This window comes from Dipteris shenzhenensis, chromosome 10 (genome assembly GCF_047967505.1).
Source record: "Dipteris shenzhenensis isolate YYH24624 ecotype China chromosome 10, Dip_SZ_1.0, whole genome shotgun sequence".
NCBI lineage: Eukaryota > Viridiplantae > Streptophyta > Polypodiopsida > Gleicheniales > Dipteridaceae > Dipteris > Dipteris shenzhenensis.
Genome location: NC_141605.1, coordinates 32,110,494 through 32,136,161, shown reverse-complemented (window position 1 = coordinate 32,136,161; position 25,668 = coordinate 32,110,494). Strand labels below are relative to the sequence as shown.

At 47.4% G+C, this 25,668-nt stretch overlaps 1 protein-coding gene across 1 annotated transcript in view; it reads left to right on the top strand.

Moving 5' to 3' along the window:
• Nucleotides 1-365: 365 nt before the first annotated feature.
• LOC147897703 (uncharacterized) overlaps nt 366-25,668 on the top strand; it is a 42,013-nt gene continuing 16,710 nt past the window's right edge. The window contains exon 1 of the mRNA XM_087380293.1: nt 366-890. Within this exon, the coding sequence (XP_087236419.1) occupies nt 366-890 (525 nt within the window). The remainder of the gene's footprint in view (nt 891-25,668) is intronic.

Genomic DNA, 25,668 nt, shown 5'->3' with positions numbered 1-25,668 from the left:
GCACAACACCACCCGTGGGGTGTGTGTTGACGGGTCGGATGCAAGGGTCAGTCGGAGACCAAAATAATAATGGCCACGGTGGAGGAAGCAAACCGAGGGACGTTTCTCATGAAGTAGGGAGAGAGAACGGAGAACGGATGCAGAAAAGATGGGGGGCGGGGGGCGGTTATTAACAATCGGGGTTTAACACTAATTAGACCGAGTTAATGACAGATTTAGAAATGTATAAAATGGTGGTCGTCGTCCCTGTAATTTGTTTGTTCGTTTGTCAACCTGGGCGATGATCGCCATAGCCATGGAGCTCTGAGCTTTTGGAGCTGCTGGCTATGGCGTATTTGCTTTGATCGCTCTTCGAGCTCATGGCTATGGCGGATCCCTCCCCCTCCCATTGCCTCCCCTGCTCCCGCCTCTCCCCCTTCCTCTTCCTCTCCTCCTTCCTCCTCCTCCTCCTCCTCTTCCAACTTGATTTCGTCCCCCAGCTCCTTCCCCCCCCCCTCCACTCCTGGCACTCCCATTTCTCCCACTACCTCCACCGCTTCTCCTCCTCGCCTTCTCCCTCCCTCCTCGCATCCCCTCCTAAGGCTTCGTCGTTCCCTCCGCTCCCGCCCCGCCGCTCGCTCCCCAACGGATCTCGCGTCGCCGTCTGCATCGTCGGCGGTGCCAGGTCCTTCGAACTCACCGGACCCACGATCACGAAGTACCTGCTGCAAGAATACAACAATACGGATGTCTTCGTGCATTCCCCATTGGACAAAGACACTCACAAGCTTGCCCTTCTCAAGGATACCTCCAATCTGGTTCACGTGCGCATTTTCACCCCCCAAACGCTTCCCGTGACAAGGATCTCTTCGGAGGTTCTTACGGCTAGCAATTCTCCAAACGGCGTGCAGGTATGTGAGTTCTCTTCTTTGCGCTTCACATTTGTGATCAATCTTCTAATTGTGTTAATCCCTTGTGCCGCTTTGTTTCTTGACACACCCATAAAGCGGATGCTCACTTTTATTGATTTGGTAGAGTACGATGAAAAAACTTTGCCAGTTTCGCAAACTGGAGTTACCAATGATACAATTCTGTCACATCTCTGTAAAGAGATTCGTTGGCATTGTCGACAGCCTTTCAAGATGCATCACATACAACCGTGCACCTGTTTTGAGAGAGAGAGAGAGAGAGAGAGAGAGAGAGAGAGGTCTTATACAGGAGCAGCCCAAGCCACAAATAAATACTTTTTTGATCCACCACCACTACGGCTTTTGTGCTTTGCTTTCATACATTAGTTGTGCACGTTCCTAGTTTCATTTAAATATCTATAGATGTTTTGCATTTTCACGGAGTATGCAATGACGGACATCCTACGTGAAAAACCTTGCAGGTCAATCCTCATTCTGCACGTAATTACTCGTTTCAGTGTCGTCATGCACAAGCAAGTGGATATATAAGAGATTCTGACAAGAAGTTAGACAAATTGAACATTGCGTAAATAGTTGTTGGTACATGAAGGATTGAATTGGAAGGACACAGGAAAGGTTGTAGGACAGCGTCAGGTGCATCCCCAAGGGAGCTCCCCATGCTGGGTGCCATGAGGAGGCTTTGTGAAGACTATTTCTGGTCTCCAGCGAGGATTTATGTCAAATTTATATAGCCAGATTCCAGCTACTTCATTGGGGAAGTGCTATCGTTTAGTTCCAATGCTCAACAGCTTGATCAAATCAGGCCTCAACTGGTTGGGCGCCTGTGCCTTGAGGCGTTTCAGTCCAGTCTTTACCCTCGCGTGATTTGAAGGTCCATGGCCTTGGCTGTCTCGTGCATGATGAGCCTTCGTCTATTGCTGCCTTCTAGTGCCTGTAGCACTGTTCTGCTCACCTTGGGGTCATTTCCGCTTGAAATTTAGCATATGTTGCGGTTGTGGCCATTCCACATTACACTTAAAATTTGTTTTAAAAGATTATTTCACATTTGTCGTCCCAAGTGTATGCATTTTCATGTAAAAGCTTCTGTAGCTGAGTTTATTCATGAGAGATAAAATGGAATGGGGCTTGCCCAAGTTTAGAGCTTAGTATTCACCATTACTAAACTGCTGTCCAGCAAGTCAGAAGTTCAGTTCACCTTTAATTTGGTACATAAACCTGTTTTGCTCTTGGGAGCTCAAAACCCTGCCATATGCAGGGCCTCCATTGGCCATGGAGCCTGCTGTATGCTTTTAAAGTAGGAACCATTGTGACTACCCTTGATGAGAATGTTAATTTTTATGGCTGCTTAATCTGTCAGTTTGATCAAAGGACTGGTATATGGTCGAAATGACACTGCTAACTAATTGATTGGTCAAGTGGATTGTTTGGCTTGCCAGGAAAGGAATATTACCTAATTACTCAACTGATTGGCTAGTTCTAGCATGTCCGTTGCAGCCTAACATATCAAGAAAAAGTGCTTGAAGAGTGTTTACTTTGGACGTTGTAGAAAAGGTCTTCAAGCTTCTTGCTTTCGGCATACATAAGCCTTTTGCTTTTTTCAATATGAACTACCCGGTCCCTTCAACCCCGTTGAGCAGTTTCGATAGCGGACTACAGGGCACATCCTTGATGAGCAAAGCCTCTAAAGTTGTCATTACAGAGAAAAGAGCCTTGCTTCAACTCTAGAATAAAATATATATCTACAAAGCGATCAGATGGTGTTCTCCATCACATGTTTATATTTCGTCCATTTTATGAACCGGTATTTACAATTAGAAAAGACGTCTTCTGGGATAGTTGCTCTAGGATGGTCCAGGAATAATTTGGGAACCAGGTAGAGCCCATTAGGCGGAACTGAGAAAATATTGAACCATGCCAAGAGATAAGTCAGCGGATCCAGCCAGGGGGCATTGTCAGCCTTTAGCAGGTCTGCTCATGTGCCTACAGGGTAGGCTATAAAAGAGAAGCTATACCTTTACTCCCTTACACAATCATCTGTCATAGTGTGGAACAGCGGCTGGGAGGAGACGTGGAGCCTAAGGAGGCTCTTTTTTGGTGCCTTCTTCCATCAAGTCTGTATTATGCCGGGGCAGTTTTTGGACCTCAGATGGTGGTGTGTGTGTGTTGTTCAACTGGCCTTCTCAGTGGGGCTTTTCTGCCTTGCTGTACATATATCTTTGGTGATATGGAAAGCTTAGATTCTTAGGTCTTCTTGCTGTATAAAGATGGCAACATATGAGTACGATACAACATATAATAAAGAGAGATTGCCTCAGAACAAGAAGTTGAAGTAGGCTATGGGAATAAGCATTTAGAGAATCTTCATGCTTCATATGGAGCTTAAAGAATTATACTGTTCTAAGAAATACTTTGGAATTGATATTGGTATAACCGTAGAGGTATATGATATAGTTGCTCCAATCAGGGTATATGCTAAGCATGCTGTGATGGAGTTTATGGTTTTCAATCTTATGAATGACTATCATGAGATTGAAACTGCACTATGCTGTGTTTTTAGAGGATGAGTTTGGGAATGTTCCTGGATTCATTTAGGTATATGCTGTGATTATCTTTTTCCTGGGACGCATGCCAGTTGCTGCAGATGTGGGCAACTGGCTGACACGCACTTTGGGTGGATGTTTTGTTCAAAAAGTTCATTATGCAGCCTGGGGTTCTTGGAAGTGATAATTACGGATGAACAATTAGAGCTTCTGGAGCAGCAAATGGTACACGTTTTGCCTTGGTCTCCCACTTAGGATTATCCTTCTTTGATTAGGCATCCCTGCCTTGTTTGGGTTTGTTAGAAATCACGGTACATGGGAAGCAAAAGAGATGAATACTTGCTGGAAAACAACTCAACAAGAATGCAGCAACAAAGTAACAAAGGAGATGGCAAAACCGAACAAGTTCTTCCTTCTAGAATGAAGGGCAAAAGGCTGCAAGAGGAGCAGCAGCTACAAAGGGCAGCAGTTGCCACAATCTTCTTCCACCAACAGTGGGCTAGACAAGTCGCCTTCTCGCTAACTAAGTGCGGGCTGTTGGATCAGCTTCAGTGCTGAGAGGCTGAAGGCTTGAGTGCTATGTGATAGTGAGGGGGAAGGGGGCTTTATATAATAGAGGGGAGAGGCCACAAAGGGGTGGTGGATTGACCACCGACCATTGACCTTGGCCACAGAACATTGACCTTGACCACCGACCATTGACATTGGCCACCGACCATTGACCTTGACCACCGACCATTGACCTTGGCCACCGACCATTGACCTTGGCCACCGACCATTGACCTTGAGCACCGGCCATTGACCTTGCCACCGGCCATTGACTTTGACCTCGGCCACCGACCATTGACTTTGACTGGTCAGCGACCCCCTCTCAATCACTCCCCCTTCTAACCGCCTAAGCCCCTTGCCCTTCTCCTCATAAATGGGGTGGCAAAACATGTGGGGCATTAACTACGAATTCTAACAGGGTTGTGGTGGATTTCCCTCAATGCCTAGAAAAACTATTGCCGAAAATTGCAGCCTTTTTGGGCAACGTGGTGTGTCCACCCAGGCAGAATAGGAACTCAAACAGGTTTTGCATTTTGTGGGACACGGGCTTCCCCACACCTATATCATATCAAGTAACTGCGAACAATGTGGCAATGGGCAATGCATTTTTTGGTCATATGGCTTCGCAATGTCCCTGGCCTTAGATAAGATGCCTCTTGAGGCTATGCTTGCTCCGGTACAAAATAACGATGCCCTTGGGACTCTTGGCATTAAAAGTAAAATGAATAAGTCAGTTTTGTTGCTCATGACAAGGGAAAGGCTAAGGTTTCTCCAGCCATTAGTAGGAATACCCAATCGCTCCCTGTGGTTCAAGCAAAAGCAATAGAAAAGTCCTCAAATGAAGATGGCAAACCTTGAGAAAATTGTCTCGGCTTGGACAACACTTCCCCTCGCACATGGCTAGGTGCATCTTCTAATGGCCACACACTTGCTGAAAACTCTGGTATGGGTCTTACTTGGGCTGCAGTAGTAACTGCAAGTCGTACTCTATTCCCAAAAGATGAGGCTGGTCTCTTATTGCCTGGCTCTCAGGATATGGATGGTACTTGGACCAATTCTAGAGCACAACTTGCTGAGGCATGTATTACTTATTTTGCTACACATTTTGGGTAGGCTGATTTATGATCACATGCTATGATGTCAGCTCGTGAAGAAGTACTTCAATATGTTAGTCCCATTCCCTCTCCATAGCACGCATAGCAGCTAGAGGTTCCTTTCAAGGGGAGAGAATTGAAAGAGCCATTAGAGCATGTGGGAAATGGAAGAGTCCGGCTTGATAGTAGAGTTTTTTCTATAGTGTTGGGATGCCATTTCACATGCATTGCTTTATATGGTTAAACATGCCTGCTTTATATAGTAGAGTTTTTTCTATAGTGTTGGGATGCCATTTCACCTGCATTGCTTTATATGGTTAAACATGCGTGGGAAATCCAACAAATGTCAGCAAGTTGGAAAAAAGGGTTAGTTAAGCTTTTCCCCAAAAAACATCTGTGTGAGTCATTTGCTAATTGGCGACCCATTACTCTTATGCATGTCATCTATAAGACGGTTGCTAACATGATGGTGGCTCATATCAAAGGCTATCTCCATGATGGGTTGCACCCTAGCCAATATGGTTTTATTCCCTGTAGACATATTACATACAATATTGCCAATGCATATGTGGGGATTGAATATGCAAAATACATTGAGCAAGATGTTCTCTTATTACAGGTGGATATTGCGAAAGTCTTTGATATTGTACAATGGGATTTCATCTCACAAAAAATGAAATCTATGGGATTTGGGGGAAAAATGCAGCATGTTATATATTGGTTATATCAAGACAGCAAAGTTGCTGGTATATTGGTAAGAGATACTACTCACCAATGGAGTCTATTTTGTTCGGTATGGTAGGGCTGTCTGTTGAGAGCTTTGCTTTATGCCATAGCTACTAATCCTATGCTTAATTATATGGATCCCTTAGTCGCTCTACTAGTGGTTTGCATGGTTTTGAGATACATGGCAGCAAGCCGTTGATTGCACAAGCATATGTTAATGATTCCTTTTTTTGCCTTAGAACACAAAGGGGGATCTTTCACGCCTCTTGCTTGCTTTATCTTTATATGGCTTGGTTGCTAGTCCACACATAAACTTTCTGAAGTCTAGACTTCTCTCTCTCCATGAGAAAGCGTGGCATCATATTTTATGGCCAGGCGACAGTTTACCCACGCAACTTGTCTACCATCTTGGCTACCCATTGGGATGGATAGTCACCCGTCGTCGACATATGGATTGGGTCCTTGACATGCTTAAAAAGAAGCTAGAATATTGGAAGTTGGCCACTTGGCATTTACATGTCCGCTATTGCATAGTTCAATCCATTTGCCCTTGATTATGTTTATCAAAGCACGGCATTGCCTCTTTTATGTCTAATATCATGGAGATGCATTCTTCAGAGCAAAGGGCATGACGGCGAACTCGTAATGAGCTCGCTCTGTTCGGAAAGCTGTCTTTGGCATGTCAGCTTCAAAAATCCGGAGTTGATGGTAGTCACTCTTGAGGTCAATCTTTGAGAAAAATTTTGCACCATTGAGTCATTCCAAGATGTACGCGATGCGGGGCGTAGGAAACTTGTTGCTTATTGTAAGCTTGTTGAGTGCTCTGTAGTTGACACATAGTCGTGCGGACTTATCCTTCTTTGCCACAAATAGAATGGGTGCAGCAAAAGGCGAAGAAGGTCTAATAAACCCTGCGCGCGGTAATTGAGAGAATTGCTGCTCTAACTCCCCCTCCATAGACTTAGAAAGTCGATACGGGAACTTACTTGGAGGTGTTGAGTCTGGAAGTAGGTCAATGCGATGGTCTTCCGATTGGTTGGGAGGAAGCTGGGGTGGCAGATCATCCTGGAGCATGATGTCTTGGAACTCTTGGAGTAGATCCACCATTGCTTGCTCCATCGGAGGAGCAGCTTGAAGTGCAGTGATTTGGCACTTGACGTAGACAAGTGCACACATGGCATCCTTGCGGGCAGCGCGACTTGCTTAAATATGCGAGATTAACAGAATTCCTGGTATGCTCCGATCGCCCTGTATCACAGCGGGCTCAGGTAAACCTTCCACAATAGTGAAGGTGTCCTGTCGCCAATCAAGCGTTGGTACATGCTCACGAAACTTGTCATGTGCATAGATTGGTATCCAACGTGTACTGGGTACGCAAGACTAGCTCAGGTAGCCTGGGGAGGCTTAGAGCTAGGCAGGCTTGATTCTCGGGTTGAGTGGCAAGGGTATGAACCAGTTAGAGGTCTTCGCTGTTTTTGGCGCTTGGGGCCTGAGTCTATATAAGGGGCCCAGAGGTTCAGTTCTCAGGGAGCCGATGGGAGCAAGTTTTGTTCCCAGGTGCTAGGTCTGATCCTGGATTGAGTCACGGACATGCGCCTGCATCATAGCGTAGCCCAAGGCCCAGTAGTAGATCCCAGGCTTCATAGCGCCACCTGGTGGTATGGGACACCAAACTGGTTAGGATCTGGTTGGGAGTTCGTGCTAGTAGCTCAGCTCGTGGCTCGGAGGGGACATCTCATGATTCGGGATCACAACTCGTAGATGTCATGGTTGGGTGGTGAGCAGCCTGCTCAGTTTCCTCATGTTGGTGTGTTCTTGTGTTTGCTTGCAGATCAGAGGTTTCAGGAGTGCTGGGGACGTGTCTGTTGGTATCAAAGCCAACTCCTGAGGTAGGAACTTCTGTTGCGAGAATTTTGGACGATTTTTTCTCCAGGTATGCCCATGCCCTAATTTCGAAATTCGTGCTCAAACCCTGCAAGTGTCTGCTGGTTCATCGATTAAGGGAAGTGGTATTAGATTGGGATAGAAGGAAGGAGAGCGAGAGAGTGCAGGGTGATTTCGTTGCAAGAAGTGACAGGTTGAGAGAGAGGGAGAGAGGTGTAGTTAGGAGGAAGTAGTGAGGTCCGGGTAGAGGCATCAGAAGGGAGTCAGGAGAGAGCGTAGAGTTGGGGCGAACCAAAGGGGATCCCGCATGTCGGCTGGCTGCTCAGGGTTTGTGATGGCAGGTAGAAGGGGAGCGCAAGAAGGTGCACAATAGGATAGGGCTAGATCGCAATCTAGGCCAGTTGCTTTTCGGGGGGGCTTGGAGGCTTAAAAAAGCGCTACCCCTCCGTTTTTGGAGGGTGATCTTTTGAAAAAGCAGGGCTTTACTAAAAGCCTGCTCTCCCGCTATTAGTTCGGCCAAATTGCCTTCTCCCATAGCCTGTAGATTGCACAGAATTCCAGCCCCTCTACACCTTCACGCTCGGGAGCCAGAACACTTGTACGGCCTGCTACATCACTTCGTACGGACAGCCAGGAGCTGAGTCCCAGGTTCAAGAATCTGAGCTGAATCGTCAGCTCAGCTCATCCAGCTTACCTTCTCCATCGGCCAGCCTTCCCTTCTTCCATCGCCTCTTTCCTGGCCAGCTTTCACTTCGTTTCTACCTCCTAGCTCCGAGGCCACCTGCTTGTTTCTCTTATCTAGCCTATCTTCTTTTCAGATCAGATTTTAGTCATGGCTGATTCTGTAGACCCTGAGCTTGCATGGGAGATCAAGATATCAACTACCATGCGGAGGATGACCAGGGTCTCTACGATGATCTGATTACGAAAAAAGCCTTTAGTGAATTCACCACTACTCTTGATGGAAAGTTTGAACAAGTTAACACGAATCAAATGGGGTTGACACAGCAACTCCAAGGGATTCGGACTACACTCACACTTTTGACTAGCACTGTTCAGGCACTCACGCATGTGGATGCCATGGCTTTAGTGTTAGGTCCAAACATCACTCCAGATCCTTTTCCCGGAGACCAGAAGTCTCGTACCAAGGAGGTTGTTGACATTTGGTTGCACAAGTGGCAAGTACACTTCCAGTTTCACCCTTACCTAGATGACAAGAAAGTACAGCTTGCAGCCGGGTTTATATCAGGAAAGGCTTTATTGTGGTGGACCTGCAACATGGATAGAATTCGAAGGGGTCTTCAGGAAAGAGTTTCTGAAGGAGGAAGATTACGATATCGTAGGCAAGCTCAAAGCCCTCGATATGTGCAAGCTGAATTTGACTTTTGAGGTTCATCTTCAGAGGTTTCGGGAGTTGCAGACCAGAGCTACAAAGATGGATCCAGTGACCTTGTTAGGTTTCTTTGTGGATGGTTTGCCTGACTCCTATAAGTTACAGATCAAGAACAACAAGTGTATCACGTTGCAAGAGGCCATGAATTACGCGCGCATTTATGATGATACCATGGCCAGTGCAAAGGGAAACCACAGTTGCCGACACGGGTGGGAAGAACAAGAGGAAGTTCTTCCAGTCTACCACTGGTACCGGGGAGTCGAAGTCTATAGATAACGCCTCCAAGAAACATTTGACTCAGGCGAAGAATGGTCGTGCCTGTTTCCTTCGTACCTTGAAGCTAAAGAAAGAGGGACGTTGCTTCATCTGCGAGGAGTGGGGCCACACTAGGAATGATTGTCCTAAGCGCAAGAACTAGAAGCAAGCGCCGGGACCGAAGCTCCATGCGGGTCTGGGTATCAAAGTTAAAGGAGCTAATCAAGTTTCGATGACAATGCCCACTTTCTTGTAATTGCACTTTTAATACTTCGTTATTTGGTTCCCATGATCTTTTTCGAGTTTATGGAGAAGTTAGGGACCAAAGAGTTCACATTCTCTTTGACCCGGGCAGCTTTCACAACTTTGTTAATTACAAACTTGTGCAGAAGATGGGGCTGTCCGTGATACCTAGCAATCACACCTATGAGGTGCAGCTTCCAGCTGGGAAGTTTTTAGATAAGAACACCCAATTTTGTATTCAGTGTGATAATATTCCCTCTTCTCAGGGAGCTATTGTATCTGCGATGCAGCTTCGGAATATATTAAACACTTCTCATTATGATGTCTATCAGTGTGTTTTCATTCCGCTTTCTTCATTTGTTGTCTCTGTTAATAACAAGAATGATTTAAGTGTGTTTGAACATTGCGAATTGAGAACGTTGTTAGATGATTTCATGGATGTATTCCCTGCTCAATTGCCGGAAGCTTTACCTCCAGAACGGGCAGTAGACCATTGCATAGATTTAGTACCTGGGGCTCAACCTATTAGTGTTCCACCTTATAGGATGAGCCAGCTTGCTTCACAGCTACAGGATTATTTGAATATGGGCTATATTCGCCCAAGTAAATCACCTTGGGGAGCACCTGTCCTCTTAAGAAAGAAGAAAGATACTTCATGAAGAATGTGTATGAATTATAAACGATTGAATAAAGTGACAATTAAGAATCGATACCCTCTACCTCGTTCCGATGATCTAATAGATCGTTTGGCCGGAGCGAAGTATTTCACTAAGATTGATTTGCGTACGGGTTATCACCAAATCCGTATCTACGCTAAACACATAGATAGAACCGCATTCCGAACTAGGTATGGCCACTACGAGTTTCTTGTATTACCTTTTGGTTTGACCAATGCTCTTGCCACCTTCCAGCAAATGATGAACGATTTGTTGTGAGATTTTCTGGGCAAATTCGTTGTAGTGTTCTTAGATGCATCTTGGTATATAGCCGAACGCTAGAGGATCACATAGGACACCTCCGGATTGTCTTAGTTATTCTAAGACAGCATAAGCTCTATGCCAAGATGAGTAAATGTGACTTCTTTATGAAGGAGATCATTCACTTAGGACACAAGATTTCTTCTGAAGGTATTAGCATTGATCTGGATCGTATCCAGAAGGTTTTAGAATGGCCTATCCCTCAGACTGTGAAATAACTTCGTTCTTTCCTAGGATTTACGGTATTACTATGGAAGTCTGTGCGTGATTATTCACACATCACGGCACCCCTGACAAACATATTGAAAGGTCGTGGACATAGGTCTACCCAACCGATCTCTTGGAATGATGCATTGAACAAGGCTTTTGAAACCTTGAAGTTAACTATTAAGGAAGCACTCGTTCTTGCATTACCCGATCCTACTGGGCCTTATGTTTTAGAGGCCGATGCGAGTGATTTTGCGATTGGGGTAGCTTTATTCCAAGAGGGCAGACCTGTAGCTTTTGAGAGTAAGAAGCTAGACGACACCCAATATCGTTGGGCCACACTAGAAAAAGAACTCTATGCAGTCGTGTATGTACTGAAGGTTTGGAGACACTACTTGTATGGTTCGAAGTTTCTTGTATTGACCGATCATCAGTCAATCAAGTATGTGTGTGATGGGTCTGAATTGAGGGGACGGAAATGTTGGGGTAAAGGCACATTGCCAACCCTTCATTAAAGATAGGACACCTATGACTGTCTTAAGACAGTCATAGGGTAAACCTAATCCTAATAAAAACAAATGAGTTTGTGGTGTGACTCATCACTTCACACCCACACACCTTGAGTCTTCACTCTCTCTCACTCTCTTGTGCTTGCTCTTCTTCCCCCTTCAATCCCTTTCAACTGGTATCAGAGCCACTTTTTCCCTTCTACCCCTCGACCTCTACATAGCCAGCGCCGTACGGACGTACGTCGTCCGTACAGCCGTACGGACGGACTTCGAGCGGCACGGATCTGATCAGGGCGCAAGCGAGGGCATCGAGCGTGGGCACGGGAGCATCTCGGGCGCGGGCACGGGCTGTGGTGCGGGTCGCGGGCTGTACAGCAGCTGCTGACAGCAGCAGGGCGGTGCTGCGTCACACCAGCAGCTGCACAGCAGCTGCTACAGCTGCATAGCAGCTCTCGGCCGTCATACGGACGCCCGTTGTACGGACGCCCGTACAGCCGTACGGACTGCCGTACAGCCGTACGGACGACACTGCCACACCTGCAGGGAGTTACATCAGGGCAAACCTTTCGACATTTTTGTTTTCCCTTTTCTGGAATTCCGTACACTGCGCAGGTACAGGAAGTACAGCAGGCGCAGATTGTTTTTTTGTTTGGGGAAGAAAGAGAGGTGAAAGCGCATTCTGCTCTTCATTCCTCTTGATTCAGGGTCATTTTTCAGTTCACAAAACTGTGTTATCTTGACAGTACAGCAAGTACTTTCATTCATCTCGTGCTTGAGGTGAAGAGAACCACAGTGTGTGGTTGATTGCACAGCTATTTTGTTCTGGGAAGGTAATGCCTTGATTTTGCAAGAGGACATATGCTTTTACTGGGTTTGGATCTCAGTTCACAGGTGAGCAGATCATAGGGCTTTTGCCCGGAAGGTGATGCATTGTATGCCTTGAGGCAGTGTGGTGCCAGAGAGCACACATTTGTCTTGATTTCCGCAGTGTCGAGGTGACATTTTCTTGCAGGTCACATTTCTTGTGCCACACTCAGAGAACCTCAATTGAGCCACGCTTGGCCAGGGCGCATCGAGTTTACTCGGTCCCTAACTGTCCATCGTTGACAGTGCTCAAAAGGTTCCTCATTGAGTGTTTGTACGTTGGGATCTGTGTATGTCATTTCTACACAGGGCAGTATATGCATTACATTGGTGGCTGATTTTGTCAGAGAGATTTTCATATTGCGTGCTACCTCAGTGTTGAGGTGTTCTCCACTTGATTCAGGTGTCAGATCAAGGGGCTTTTGCCCAGACTTTGTTTGATAGCACTTGGGTTACCGACAGAGATCTTGAGATGCATTTTCTCCCCTTGGTATAAGGGTGATTGCTTGGGATTTATCCCATTTTCTGTTGCAGGTTGTGTGACAGGCTGAAGTGTCATTTTTTTTTGGTGTTTGCCAAGTGGTTTATGCATATTAACTCAGTGCAATACCTCATCTGAGGTGGGAGAAGTGATCAGTACAGTCAGTACATCAGGGTTTACGGCAGTGTTTGTGCTTTGTCAGATGATTATGCACTGTTAAGCACTTGTTGAGCAGCTGCAGCAGTCTGAAATTACTGTTTTTATGCCTCTTTGAGCACGGTACAGTGTGTCAGAAGGTACAGTATTTGCAGGGTCATTTACTGTTTTGCTGCAGATTTTCCTGACAGTAAAAAACAGCACCATTGAGAGTGCTTCTGGCTCTTGAATAGAGCAGGTTTTTTCTGAGAAATCAGAATTTTTATTCAGTCCTTTTTTACTTCCAGGGAGTCAGGTACTTTCCTTTTCTGATATGGCATCAGGGGGAAATGATTCTTCATTTCTGAACATAAAGAAACTGGAAGGAGCACACAACTATGCATTATGGGCAGAATAGTGCTTGAATGTACTTCTGTTAAAGAAGATTGCTAAGCCCATAAGGGTGAAGGGTGTCAAGCCATCTGACATGGCAGCTGATGACTGGGAAGAGCTTGATTTGTCTGCAAGGGCAGCGATCATGCTCACTATTTCAGACACTCTTGTGTTCAATGTTCAGGCTGAAAAGACCTCTTATGGTCTATGGCAAAGACTAGAAGAATTGTATGTCCAAAAGAGCTCAGCCAGTAAGGTTTATTGGCTGAAGAAGCTGGTTGATCTTCGCATGAAGGAAGGTACAGCTATGACCTCACACTTGAGTGAGTTCAATGCCATCTTTACACAGCTGATTGCACAGGGGTTGAATCTTGATGAGGAGTTTAAGGCTACTTTCTTGTTGTGTACCCTCCCTGAGAGTTGGGACACTTTCAAGACCACCCTGTCTAATTCAAATGTCACTCTTATATATGCTGATGTAGAGAGCTCTCTCCTTATGGAGGAGATGAGCAGGAAGAATAATGCGGGCAGCAAGTCTTCAAATGCTTTGCAGGTACAGGATAGAGGCAGAACTCAGCAGAAGGGGAGATCTGCTAGTAAGTCCAAATCCCGAAGTCAGTCCCGTGGTAAAAAGGATATTGAATGCTTTTATTGTGGCAAGAAGGGACATGTGAAGTCTAAGTGCTTCAAGTTCATACAGGATCAGAAAGCCAAGAAGGCTGAAACAAAGGATGCAGGAAATGCAAGCAAAGGCAAAGGCAAGGCCAAGGCAGATGACTTGGATGCAGTGAATGTTGCAGCAGAGGACAGTGACAGTGACATACATGATGTTTTATGCTCTTCTGCTGTAATAGCACATGCCTTGGTCATTGATGGTCATGACATGCACACCTGGCTCTTGGATTCAGGTGCTTCTTTTCATGTTACTCCTCATAGGGAGTGGTTTACTTCCTACAAAGGTACTCATGGAGTTGTTCATCTTGGGAACAACTATGCATGTCAGATTGCAGGGATTGGCAGTATACAGATAGTATTTCCTGATGGACGCATATTCATGCTTGATGGTGTCCGCCATGTGCCGCAAATCAAGAAAAATCTGATTAGCACTGGCTTATTGGATGACAGTGGTTACCACACCACATTTGGGGATTCCAAATGGGTGATTACTGATGGCCAGACTGTAGTGGCTGAGGGTTTTAAGAGTGATACCTTGTACCCTCTTTATGTTTCCAGTGTGGGTAATCATGTTGTTGCCATAACCGAGCTGCCAAAGGTTTCATTGTGGCATAGCCGGTTGGGACACATGTCTGTTAAAGGAATGCAAGAACTGTCACGTTTGGGTTATCTGCCGCCTCTTTCTTTTTCAGATTTGCCTACTTGTGATCATTGTATATTTGGCAAGCATTCTGTGACTCCTCATAAGAGGAGAACTCCCTAGAATAGAGCACCACTTGATCTAGTGCACACTGATTTGTGTGATGCCACAGTTATCACTAGGGGGTGCAAAATATTTTATTACTTTCATTGATGATGCCACACGCAAAGTGTGGGTCTATTTCTTGAAGCATAAGGGAGATGCCTTAGATGCTTTCAAGAAGTTTGTCGCTCAGGTTGAGAATCGGACGGGTCACAGGCTGAAATGCCTCAGGTCCGATAATGGGGGTGAGTATGTGTCACATGCTTTTGTGCAGTTTTGCCAAGCTAAGGGCATCAAACAGGAACTCACAGCCCCTCATAATGCATCTCAAAATGGTGCAAGTGAGCGTATGAATCGAACTATTCAGGAGAAAGTTCGATGTATGTTGTCTTATGCTGCAATACCTCATGGCTTTTGGGCAGAAGCCGTGCAAACAGCAGTTCACATTATTAACAGGTCGCCAAACAAGGCTTTGGAGTTGAAAGTGCCAGAGGAGGTGTGGTCTGGCAAGCCACCTTCATATAAGCACTTACGTGTATTTGGCTGCGAGTGCTTTGCTCATATACGCAAAGAACTGCGCACCAAACTGGATCCAAAGTCTATCAGATGCATCTTTATGGGTTATGGTGACGAAGGTGAAATGGGGTACAGGTTATGGGATCCCGTTAAACGGAAGATTATACGCAGCAATGATGTCATCTTTAAAGAGGATAGTGTACACAAGGAACCCATGCAACCTGTGGAATACAGGAGGGTTATTTATGATGATGTTGGACAGCAAAGAATGCCCATTTATATGCAGCAGCAGCCTGTTGCAGATAACCCTGTTCAAGAGGGTATACAGGCTGAAAATCAGCCAGATAATTTTGCCAATGATGCACCACTAGATATGCCAGCAGATGGGGCTGTAGAACAGCCAGATATAGTGGTACAGCCACCCGTCATGCATGAAGAACAGGCTGGACAGCAGCCTAATCCGGAACATTTTGCTAGGAAGAGCACCCGTGCACAACGGCCTCCTGCCAGGTTTGTTCCAGGAGCCAATAATGTGGTTGATTTTATCATGCTGACAGATTGTGGTGAGCCTTCCAGCTTCAAGGAAGCTATGGGAAGAACAGAGAAAAAGAAGTGGGAGAAAGCCATGCAGTCAGAAATGGACTCCCTACTTCAAAATGATACATGGGACTTGGTGCAGCTACTTGCAGGCAGAAAGGTTTTGTCATGCAAGTGGGTTTACAAAGTCAAAGTGGATTCAAATGCTTTACCAAGGTATAAGGCTAGATTGGTTGCCAAGGGATTTAAGCAGGAGAAGGGCATTGACTTTGATGAGATCTTTTCCCCTGTAGTCAAGATGACTACTTTGAGAGCAGTGTTAGCTCTTGTTGCTCATGAAGACATGGATTTATGTCAGATGGATGTGAAGACAGCTTTTCTTCACGGAGATCTCCATGATGAGATCTATATGAGTCAGCCAGAGGGATATGCTGTTAAAGGGAAAGAGCAGCTTGTGTGTAAGCTCAAGAGGAGCTTGTATGGACTCAAACAGGCGCCAAGAGAATGGTACAAGAAGTTTGATGCCTTCATGCAGTCCCAAGGGTATCATAGGTGTGAGACCGATCATTGCTTGTACACCAAACGGGCAAAGGATGGCAGTTTGATGCTACTCATTCTATATGTGGATGACATGCTTATTGCCAGTAAATCTCAGCATGAGATTAGTGCTTTGAAGAAACAATTGCATAAGTCTTTTGACATGAAAGACTTGGGTGATGCAAATCATATTCTTGGCATGCGGATTACTCGTGACAGGTCCAAGGGACTTTTGTTTCTGTCACAGAAAGAGTACATTGACAAAGTACTGCAACGCTTTAAAATGGAGGGGGGGAAGTCTATTAGTACCCCGTTGCCTTCACATTTAAAACTCAGCAGTAAGGACAGCCCCAGATCAGATGATGATAAGGCTGAAATGGCCAAGGTTCCGTATGCATCTGCAGTTGGTTCTTTGATGTATGCCATGGTTGCCACTCGTCCGGATATTGCTTTTGCGGTGGGAGTCATCAGCATGTATATGGCAAATCCAGGCAAGCGGCACTGGGAAGCAGTGAAAGGTGTCTTGAGGTATCTCAAGGGTACCAAAGACTTGTGCATATGCTATGGTAGGCAGGATGCATTGGTGCATGGTTTTACAGATTCAGACTATGCAGGGAATGCAGATAACCGGAAGTCTACTACCGGTTATATTTTCACATTTGCAGGAGGTGCTATATCATGGGTGTCTCGGTTGCAGAAATGTGTTGCACTGTCAACCACTGAAGCTGAATATGTTGCAGCCACTGAGGCCTGCAAGGAAGCAATATGGCTTACTCGGCTGGTGGGAGATTTGGACATTACAGGAGATATGCCAGTTTTGCATTGTGATAGTCAGAGTGCTATCATGTTGGCAAAGAATCCGGTCTTTCATCAGAAGACCAAGCACATAGAAGTGAAATATCATTTCATCAGGGAGGTACTGGAAGACAAGCGACTTGAGCTTGTGAAAGTGCATACTGATGATAATCCTGCAGATTTGCTCACTAAGAGCTTGCCTACAGAGCGGTTTGCACATTGCTGCTACATCATGGGATTAGGATGAGACCATTCTTATTTTATGGTCTTGTATACAGTAACTGTATATTGCTGTAATTTTTATTCTTTTCTCCCCTTTAGGCACATTGGCCTTTAGGTGGGAGGTTGTTGGGGTAAAGGCACATTGCCAACCCTTCATTAAAGATAGGACACCTATGACTGTCTTAAGACAGTCATAGGGTAAACCTAATCCTAATAAAAACAAATGAGTTTGTGGTGTGGCTCATCACTTCACACCCACACACCTTGAGTCTTCACTCTCTCTCACTCTCTTGTGCTTGCTCTTCTTCCCCCTTCAGTCCCTTTCAGGAAAGCTAGATGGGCAGAATTAATGCAAGATTTTGATTTTGAAATACGTTATTGGAAGGGTTCGTTGAATAGTGTGGCGGATGCCTTAAGTCGAGTCAAGTTTGTAAATGCTATGTCATTTACGGAAATATCCTCAGACCTATTTCATTTTGCGCAACTGATAGTCATTTCAATTCTTATTGGCAGAAAGTCCAGGATGGGAGCTCCATGGTTGACCAAGACTTAGGGATTGTGCCCCCTATGGTACAGGCGGTGGGAGGTCAGTGGATGATTAGGAACGGCTTGCTGTTCCAGAATGGAAAGATTTGTGTGCCAGATGTTCTCGAACTTGGATCCAAGATTCTCTGGGAGTGTCATGATGCTCCTAGTGCTGGACATCCGGGTATACATTGGATTCTATCTCTTGTGAAGCATACCTTTTATTGGCCTAAGATGCGTGCATTTATTGAAAACTATGTGGTAGGTTGTTGGGTTTGTCGGGCTACTAAGGCAGAACGCCTTAGAAGCGCAGGTTTATTACAGCCATTGCAAATTCCAAGTAATAAATAGGAAAGTATTTCCATGGATTTTATTACTAGTTTGCCTCGAACCCGCAAGGGTCATGACTCTATTTGGGTCATAGTCAACCGTCTGACAAAAGTGGCTCGATTCTTACCTACTAGAACAACTATTTCAGCTGTTCAGCTGGCTCATGAGTTTGTGGACCACTTGTTTAAGCTGTATGGTTTGCCCTCTGACATAGTCAGTGACAGGGACTGGATGTTTATAAGTAACTTTTGGACACTTGTTTTTGAGAAGTTAGCAACTACTCTTAAGTATGAGTTCCTCAGATCATGCACAATCTGATGGGAGTACAGCGAAGGTCAACCAATTGGTTGAAGATATGCTTCGGGCATATGTTTCTAAGAGAGTCTTCATGGGAAGATTATCTACCTATGATAGAATTTGCTTATAACAGTGCAAAGCATTCGAGTACTGGTTACAGCCTTTTATGCTTATGTACGGGTTTCAACCTAAGTCACCAGTTATGGTTGGGTTAAAGGGAATCCAAAATGATGCTGCAAAGACCTTGCTAGACATGCAGGAAATGTTACAGTTTTCCAAGGATCGGGACAGATTTTATGCTTATAGACATCGTTCACGTAGAGAGTTCTCTGAAGGAACGATGGTATATTTGCGAATTCCCAAGGAATCCAAGAGCCTAAGTACTGGTTTCGTTCCGAAGTTATCCCTCAAATACTGTGGTCCGTTCAAGGTTATTAACAGAATTGGACCAGTTGCATATAGACTAGAATTGCCTCCTGATGTATATGTCATCCAGTACATCCAGTATTTCATGTCAGTAGACTGAAATAAGTATTGGGTACGGATGATCAACTTGTTTCTCCTGAAGAAATAATAGACGTTATAGATTTGACTTTTATTCCAGACGAACCTGAGTGTATTCTTGAATTTCGTGAAAGATAGATTCGTAATAGAACTATCACGGAATACAAGATCAAGTGGAAGGATCGTGTTGAGGAGGATGTAACATGGGAGACATTATAGAACCTCCAGAAGACATTCCCGGGTTTTTTAGCGAACTCAGGAGTGAGTTCTTAGAGGAGAGGAAGTATGTCATGTACACGGATTGGTATCCGACGTGTACTGGGTACACAAGACTAGCTCAGGTAGCCTGGGGAGGCTTAGAGCTAGGCAGGCTTGATTCTCGGGTTGAGTGGCAAGGGTACGAACCAGTTAGAGGTCTTCGCTATTTTTGGCGCTTGGGACCCGAGTCTATATAAGGAACCTAGAGGTTCAGTTCTCAGGGAGCCGATGGGAGCAAGTTTCGTTCCCAGGTGCTAGGTCTGATCTTGGATTGAGTCGCGGACGCGCGCCTGCATCATAGCGTAGCCCAAGGCCCAATAGCAGATCCCAAGCTTCACAGCGCCACCTGGTGGTATGGGACACCAGACTGGTTAGGATCTGGTTGGGAGTTCGTGCCAGTAGCTTAGCTCGTGGCTCGGAAGGGACATCTCATGATTCGGGATCACATCTCGTAGATGTCATGGTTGGGTGGTGAGCAGCCTGCCCAGTTTCCCCACGTTGGTGTGTTCTTGTGTTTGCTTGCAGATCAGAGGTTTCAGGAGTGCTGGGGACGTCTCAGAACCACTGAATCCTGAGGATCATGTCGCACCCAATCAAAGGAGTCAAAATAAAATCCCGCGTAAACATGGCCTTCTGAATTGAAAAAGTGAAATGAATGGCCTTATGCGCGATGTGTGTGCGCAAGCCAGACGTGAACCCGTCCACTGCAAGCTCGTGAGGCACCAAGGTGCACCCCACTGTCTTGGCAAGCTGAGAGGAGATGGCATCTTTTGAACTCCCCATATCGAACAGGACATAAACTGATGCTGGTTAGCTGTGCCGTACACTCGAATAAGCGCCTTCTTTTGATATGAGAAATCGCCCTCCTCCTTACCTTGAAAGACCACCGTGGGAACGACGTTCAAAGGAGGGAAGACGGTATTCATAGCTGAGGATGGAGGTGGGGCTGGAAGCACCAATACATTGGCGATGGATGAAGTTGGTACTTTCGCAGCCTTCTTGGCAAGCCACTTCGGACAATCGTTCTTGCCATGCCCAACGATGTGGTGGCAATGAAAGCAGCGATGTTCTTGGTGGTACCGCTTTTGCTCGTCGGCCTGTAGATAGTCTCCCGTAATGCCCGCTTTAGCCTTCTCATCCGGAGTCATCTTGGGCTTGGACTCGGACTCCTTTTGACCAGAAGCCTAGCTGTCTTTCTTTTGGAACTGGTTGTTCTTCTTCTGATCCTTGCTGTGTTGATTGACTGCTGTGGGGCTTTGGAATCTTTCTGAACTTGCTTGGGCTTTCCCCTGTTCAGCATCATCTCCTGATTCTGTGCGAGAGTCAGTGCCCGCCGCTCGTAATCCGGCAGGTCGAAGTCGTGAATGGTATAACGGATGTTGGTGTCCAATCCTCGAATGAATTGCTTCATCTCGGCGCTCTCTGTCACGCCTAACTGTTGCACCAGAGTGATGACCTTGTTACTGTATGTCAACATAGGCAAACCATTCTAGGAGAGATGAGAAAAATCATCCTCCAGGTTAAGCATATATTGGGGTGGGAGAAAACGGGCTTTGAGGTCGGCCACAAACGTTGCCTAAACGAAATTCGTCTTAAACGTTGTTGGCTCAGTATGCTTACTAGCCCAATGTTTCCACCATGTCACCTCCTCACCTGTAAGATGAGGGGCTACGAGGTGGACTTTGTCTTGCTCATCTTGAATCCGCGCTAATGGAAAATGAGCTATAAACTGATGAATAAATTACAAAATTGCTGAATGGTCACACTTACCATCATACTTAACAAAATTTGGAGTGGACCAAGTGAGTGGTGTTACTTTTGTCGATGACGGTGACGAAGCTGTGGTGGTGACGGCTGCTGCACTCAAACTTGCTTGCATAGTGGCTAACATCTGTTTGTGTTGGAGAAGCATCGCCTCTCGGTCTAGCTTTTGTTGCCTCTCTGCCTAGGCGAGCTCTGTGCGTCCTCATTTTGCGTTCCTCATGCATCAACAAGAGAAATTTTTTGAAATCTGTGGTTCCTCTTTCTTCAAGCGGCTTTTCTGCTTCTTTTTCCTCCAGACATTGTTTTGTCTGGGCCAGCTGTCTTCTGCTTTCTTCTAGCTGGGATGAATGTTCTTTGAGTTGATGTAGGAGGACCCGATTCTGCTCTAGAAGGTTCGCCATCACTTTTTGAGCACTTGGCGGAAGCGTATCTTGTCGGTAGTCTTTCTCCTCTTCAAAGTCTTCAAGTTTTTTTTTTTTTCCGCAAAAAGTAGTGCTAGTTATATTGCTTGAAAACGAGAGTACAAGAAGGCCTAAAGGCCAGCGGGCTGTGATCACAAAACGGATACAGCCCGTGGTAACAGAATAATTACAAGCCTCTTAGGGCATAATCATCTGAGTGTGGACAAACAGCCACGGTGGGGGGGAGTAATGCCACTGAAGACTCTGAGCAGAGTGCTGGAAGAACAGCCCTTGATGGTCCCAGTCGCGAAGGAAGCGCCGTCGCTTCTCCTTCCCTGCCCGAGACTCCCCGTGAATCTAATCCCACTGACCCTTGTGAGCGTGTGAATGATCGTGCTCCATATGTCCGCTAGGGTCTGGGTAGCAGAAGAAGCCTGATCTCCTAAGGTCTGCGTGCATCTGGAAGTCCAGATATGCCAGCCTACAATACTCCCTATGATCTCCCAAACTGGGTGCCGAGTCATCGCTCGCATCTGTCTCTGTCAGATGCCAAGGGAAGCTTTCCATGTATGCCCAGGTGGCCTGCGTGATGAAGAAAATTGGATCCTACTGAGAGAACTCATAAGCCAAGTGATGTCCCATCTCGGTGCTGCACCAGCAAATGGCTCCTTAAGTGACCGGTCCTAGCTCGGGTGTAGCCCTCGCTAAGATCCCCATGACTCCCTTCCACACTGTCTGAGCATGTGAACAGCTCCAAAGGCAGTGCTTCAGGGACGACTCCTCCTGAAAACACATCTGCCAGTGCCCCTCCTGCCCCATCTGCCTCAGCCATCTCCCAACTGGTAGCCCCTTGTGGACCACCATCCAAAGAAAGTAAGAGATCTTCCTCGGCCGCCAAATTGCCCAAAGAGTCTTCTAGAATGTACGAAGAAAGACCAGAGATATCCCTTGGGCATACCAACTATGTGCCTGGGTGGGTAGCGTGCGTTGGAGAGCCCCTAGAGCGAGCCTACCGGTATGCGCGTTGTATGAGAAGAAGGGGGTAGGGTTCTCTGAGGTCTCCAGTGGTGGCCAGCGCCACTCCCCTGGGTCCCACTCCACCTCTGTCAAGGAACGGCCCTCCCAAATCCAGAGTCTCCAGTCCTGGTCCTAAATAATTAGGGGGTCTATATGCCACGCTTTCCCTTGCAGCCCTATGATGCGAAGGCGTTGCCAGGGAAGCTGGGGGTCGATCACGGCCTCTCTGCTTTGGAGGCGGCTACCATCGGCGACGGAGAAGAAGTGAATCGAGGAGTCCGAGAAAAGGCGTGCAACCACCAAAGGAATGCCGCGGGGAGTGAATTGCCCTAGCCACCTCTCATCTCCTGGGAGGAGTTGTCTGGTGATCATGGGAATCCTCCAACCTGCAGGAATGGCAGCATCGATCTCCACTCGCCGAGCCTGGATCCCACGTGCCGTACCTACTGCTGCTGCCAGCTCGCCTGGGCCCAACTGGCTATAGACGTCCCTCCAAACCCTGAGCGAGCGCGCAGGCCCACGCACCCAGAGCACCCATTGGATATGGGATCTCTCTCCAAGCTGGCGACCTGTATCATCTGTCACCTGGCTGCTCCAGATCAGGGGTTGTCTGTCTATCTCCTCTCGGCAACTGGGGGGAACCTGAGAGAGGCTGTGCTGCAACTTTCTCCAGACCGAGACGAGGCCGCGGAGGAAGGGGGAGCGGGGCTGAAGTGAAAATCCACCGGATAGACGGCTGCCAATCACCCCCTCTCTGGGGGATACACGCGTTGAGACCATGCTGAAGCACAAGCTTCCACGTCTGTCCTCCTGGGGTCAGACCGCAGATGACTAACTTGCCAAGTAATGCCTGACTCTGCAGTTCTGGATCTATGATGCCAAGACCGCCCTCTGTCTGGGGGAGAATGACCGTCTGCCAGGCGACCCAGGCTCTGGTGGTGCCGGAACCATCTGAGCTAGACCACAGAAAGTTTCGCACCAATCTCCTCAGTTGGGCTACGCACGATCTCGAGAAACACCAGCAAGATGCCACGTACCAAGCGGTGGCTAGAAGGACCTAATTGACCACAAGGGCCCTGCCTGCCAGAGATAGCCGAGCCGTGCTCCAGAAGGCTAGCTTCCGTCGTATGGAAACTAGGACCGGTAGGAACTGCTGAGCCGGCGTGATATCCAGGCCTACCTGGAATCCGAGGTAACGTGTCGTCTGTCCTCTAGGGATCCAGCGAAACCCCAGGAAAATACCCCACTGTGAGCTAGCTCCCGATCCGTAAGAAAACCAATTGACTTATGCCAGTTGATTTTCGCCCGAGCGGCTAGGCAAGAAACCTCTAAAGGCAGTCTCACTCGCTCCAGTGACTCGATATCATCTTTCACATACAGGGCCGTGTCATCTGCATACTCGGAGTCCAGAAGTTCTGCATCATCCCGAATAGGGAGGCGCATCCCTCGAAGACCAGTGGTGCGGGCTTGTAGGAAGTGAGTCATGGCCTCCGCAAAAAATAGGAAGAGGTAGGGCGCAAGCGGGCAGCCCTTACGTACCGAGCGCTCGAGGGTAAATCTCTCCCCCATCCTGCCACTGATGATAACTCGGCTGGAGGCCGATCTGTAGAGGCTAGCAATACCTCTGATCCACTCGTCCGGGAAACCGAACCGAGAAAGTGTGCCCTCCAAGGAGGACCGGTCTACCCTGTCGTACGCCTTCTCAAAGTCAAGAAGGAGTATGGCAAGGTGCTGGCCACTATGCTGGGCCCACTCCGTCGCCTCTGAGAATGTGAAGATGTTGTCTAAAATGCTGCGATCTTGGACAAAACCAGTCTGGGTGTCATGGATCAAGTCATGTAGCAGGGGTCGGATGCAGCTACTCTTCATCTTGGCGAGGATTTTATAGGCAGTCGGGAGGAGGGTGATAGGGCGCCACTGTCTGATCTCTTGACGGTCCCCCCCTTTGGGGATGAGGCAAATCAAGCCTGTTGCAAGGCTCTCTGGCATCTGTCCGCTAGAGAAGATATGCTGGAAGGCTGCGAGCAAGGGCTGGTGGATCTGCTCCCAAAAGGTGGTAAAGAAAGCTCTAGAGAGCCCATCCTCACCTGGGCATTTCTGCCCATCACTATTGCTCACGGCATCCTGCATCTCTGCCACGGTGAATGGGGCGAGAAGGGTTTCACTCATGCTAGGCTACATGAGCGACGGCGTATACCTCCACACCTCCTCCCTGCATTGGCGGGCACGAGGGTCTGGGGGCTCCTGTTGGAACAGGGATCTATAGAAATCTGTCGCCAAGTCCCTGACCTCGTCTGGATCTGTCCTGACACTGCCATCCTGTGCTCTAAGAGATCGGAGCTGTTCCCATGCTGACCTCTGGCCATGAGTCCTGAAGAACTCTCTGCACATCTTGTTGCCTTTCCTAGCCCAAAAGGACTTGGAAGCATGAAACGAGAACTCTGAGCGTCGCTGGGTGATCTCCTCTAGCATGGCTCGGGCTCTAACCTCCTGCCGTCTGAGCTCCTTAGAGCCTGGAGAAGACTATTGCATTCGCCGTATCGAGGCGAGATCTCGTCTGAGACCCCTCTCCTTCGCCCACCACTGCTGCTTGACCAGAGTCGCCTCCTGCTGACATATGAGACTAGACTCGGCAAGAACCTGAGCTACCTGAGTTGCCATATCCCCCATGGGGTCCCAATCCTGCTCCCACAGGTCCACTATCTTGCTGCGAACCGCTGCTTTGGAGTAGATGGAGTCTAGGATCCGGCACGAGCGGGGAGGTAAGGAATGAGAGGCTGAGTCCAGGACTAGGATGACTGGGGCATGGTTAGAGAGGGTCGTCCCTGGAACCACCCCTGACTCTCCACCTCTGCCTATCGCCCAATCACTGACATAGAAACGGTCCAACCGCTCCAAAAGTCTGCCTCCCTCCCTCCCTCCTGTAACCCCAAGAGAAGTCTAGGCTCCCTGTCCATTTGCAAAAGGAAGGCTCCCTCCAACTGTCCCGACCTCCCACAGCGAACAAGGAGTCCCATTTTGCCTGCTCCGCCTGAGCTATACCGAGGAACTCTGGGCCCCGTCCCTGCTGATCCTCTAAAGCCTCAAGGTTATTGAAATCCCCTCCTACAATCCAAGAATCCATCTCTGGCAATAAGTCTGTCAAAGAGCTCTAGAAAGCGGCTCTCCGTCTAAGGTCGGTCGGGGCACAGATATTGAGGATGCCGATGCGGGATCCCTCAATATTCAAGTCCACCCAAAGTGCTCGTCCTGGGATCAAGGTGCCAAAACCATACACATGCTGAACTAGAGAAGCGTCGATGGAGGTACAAACACCCCCGCTCCTCCCCTGCTCGCCAATGGAAGGTTCCCAGTAGGTGTGGGAGCGTCCTGTGAGGACCTTCCCACACT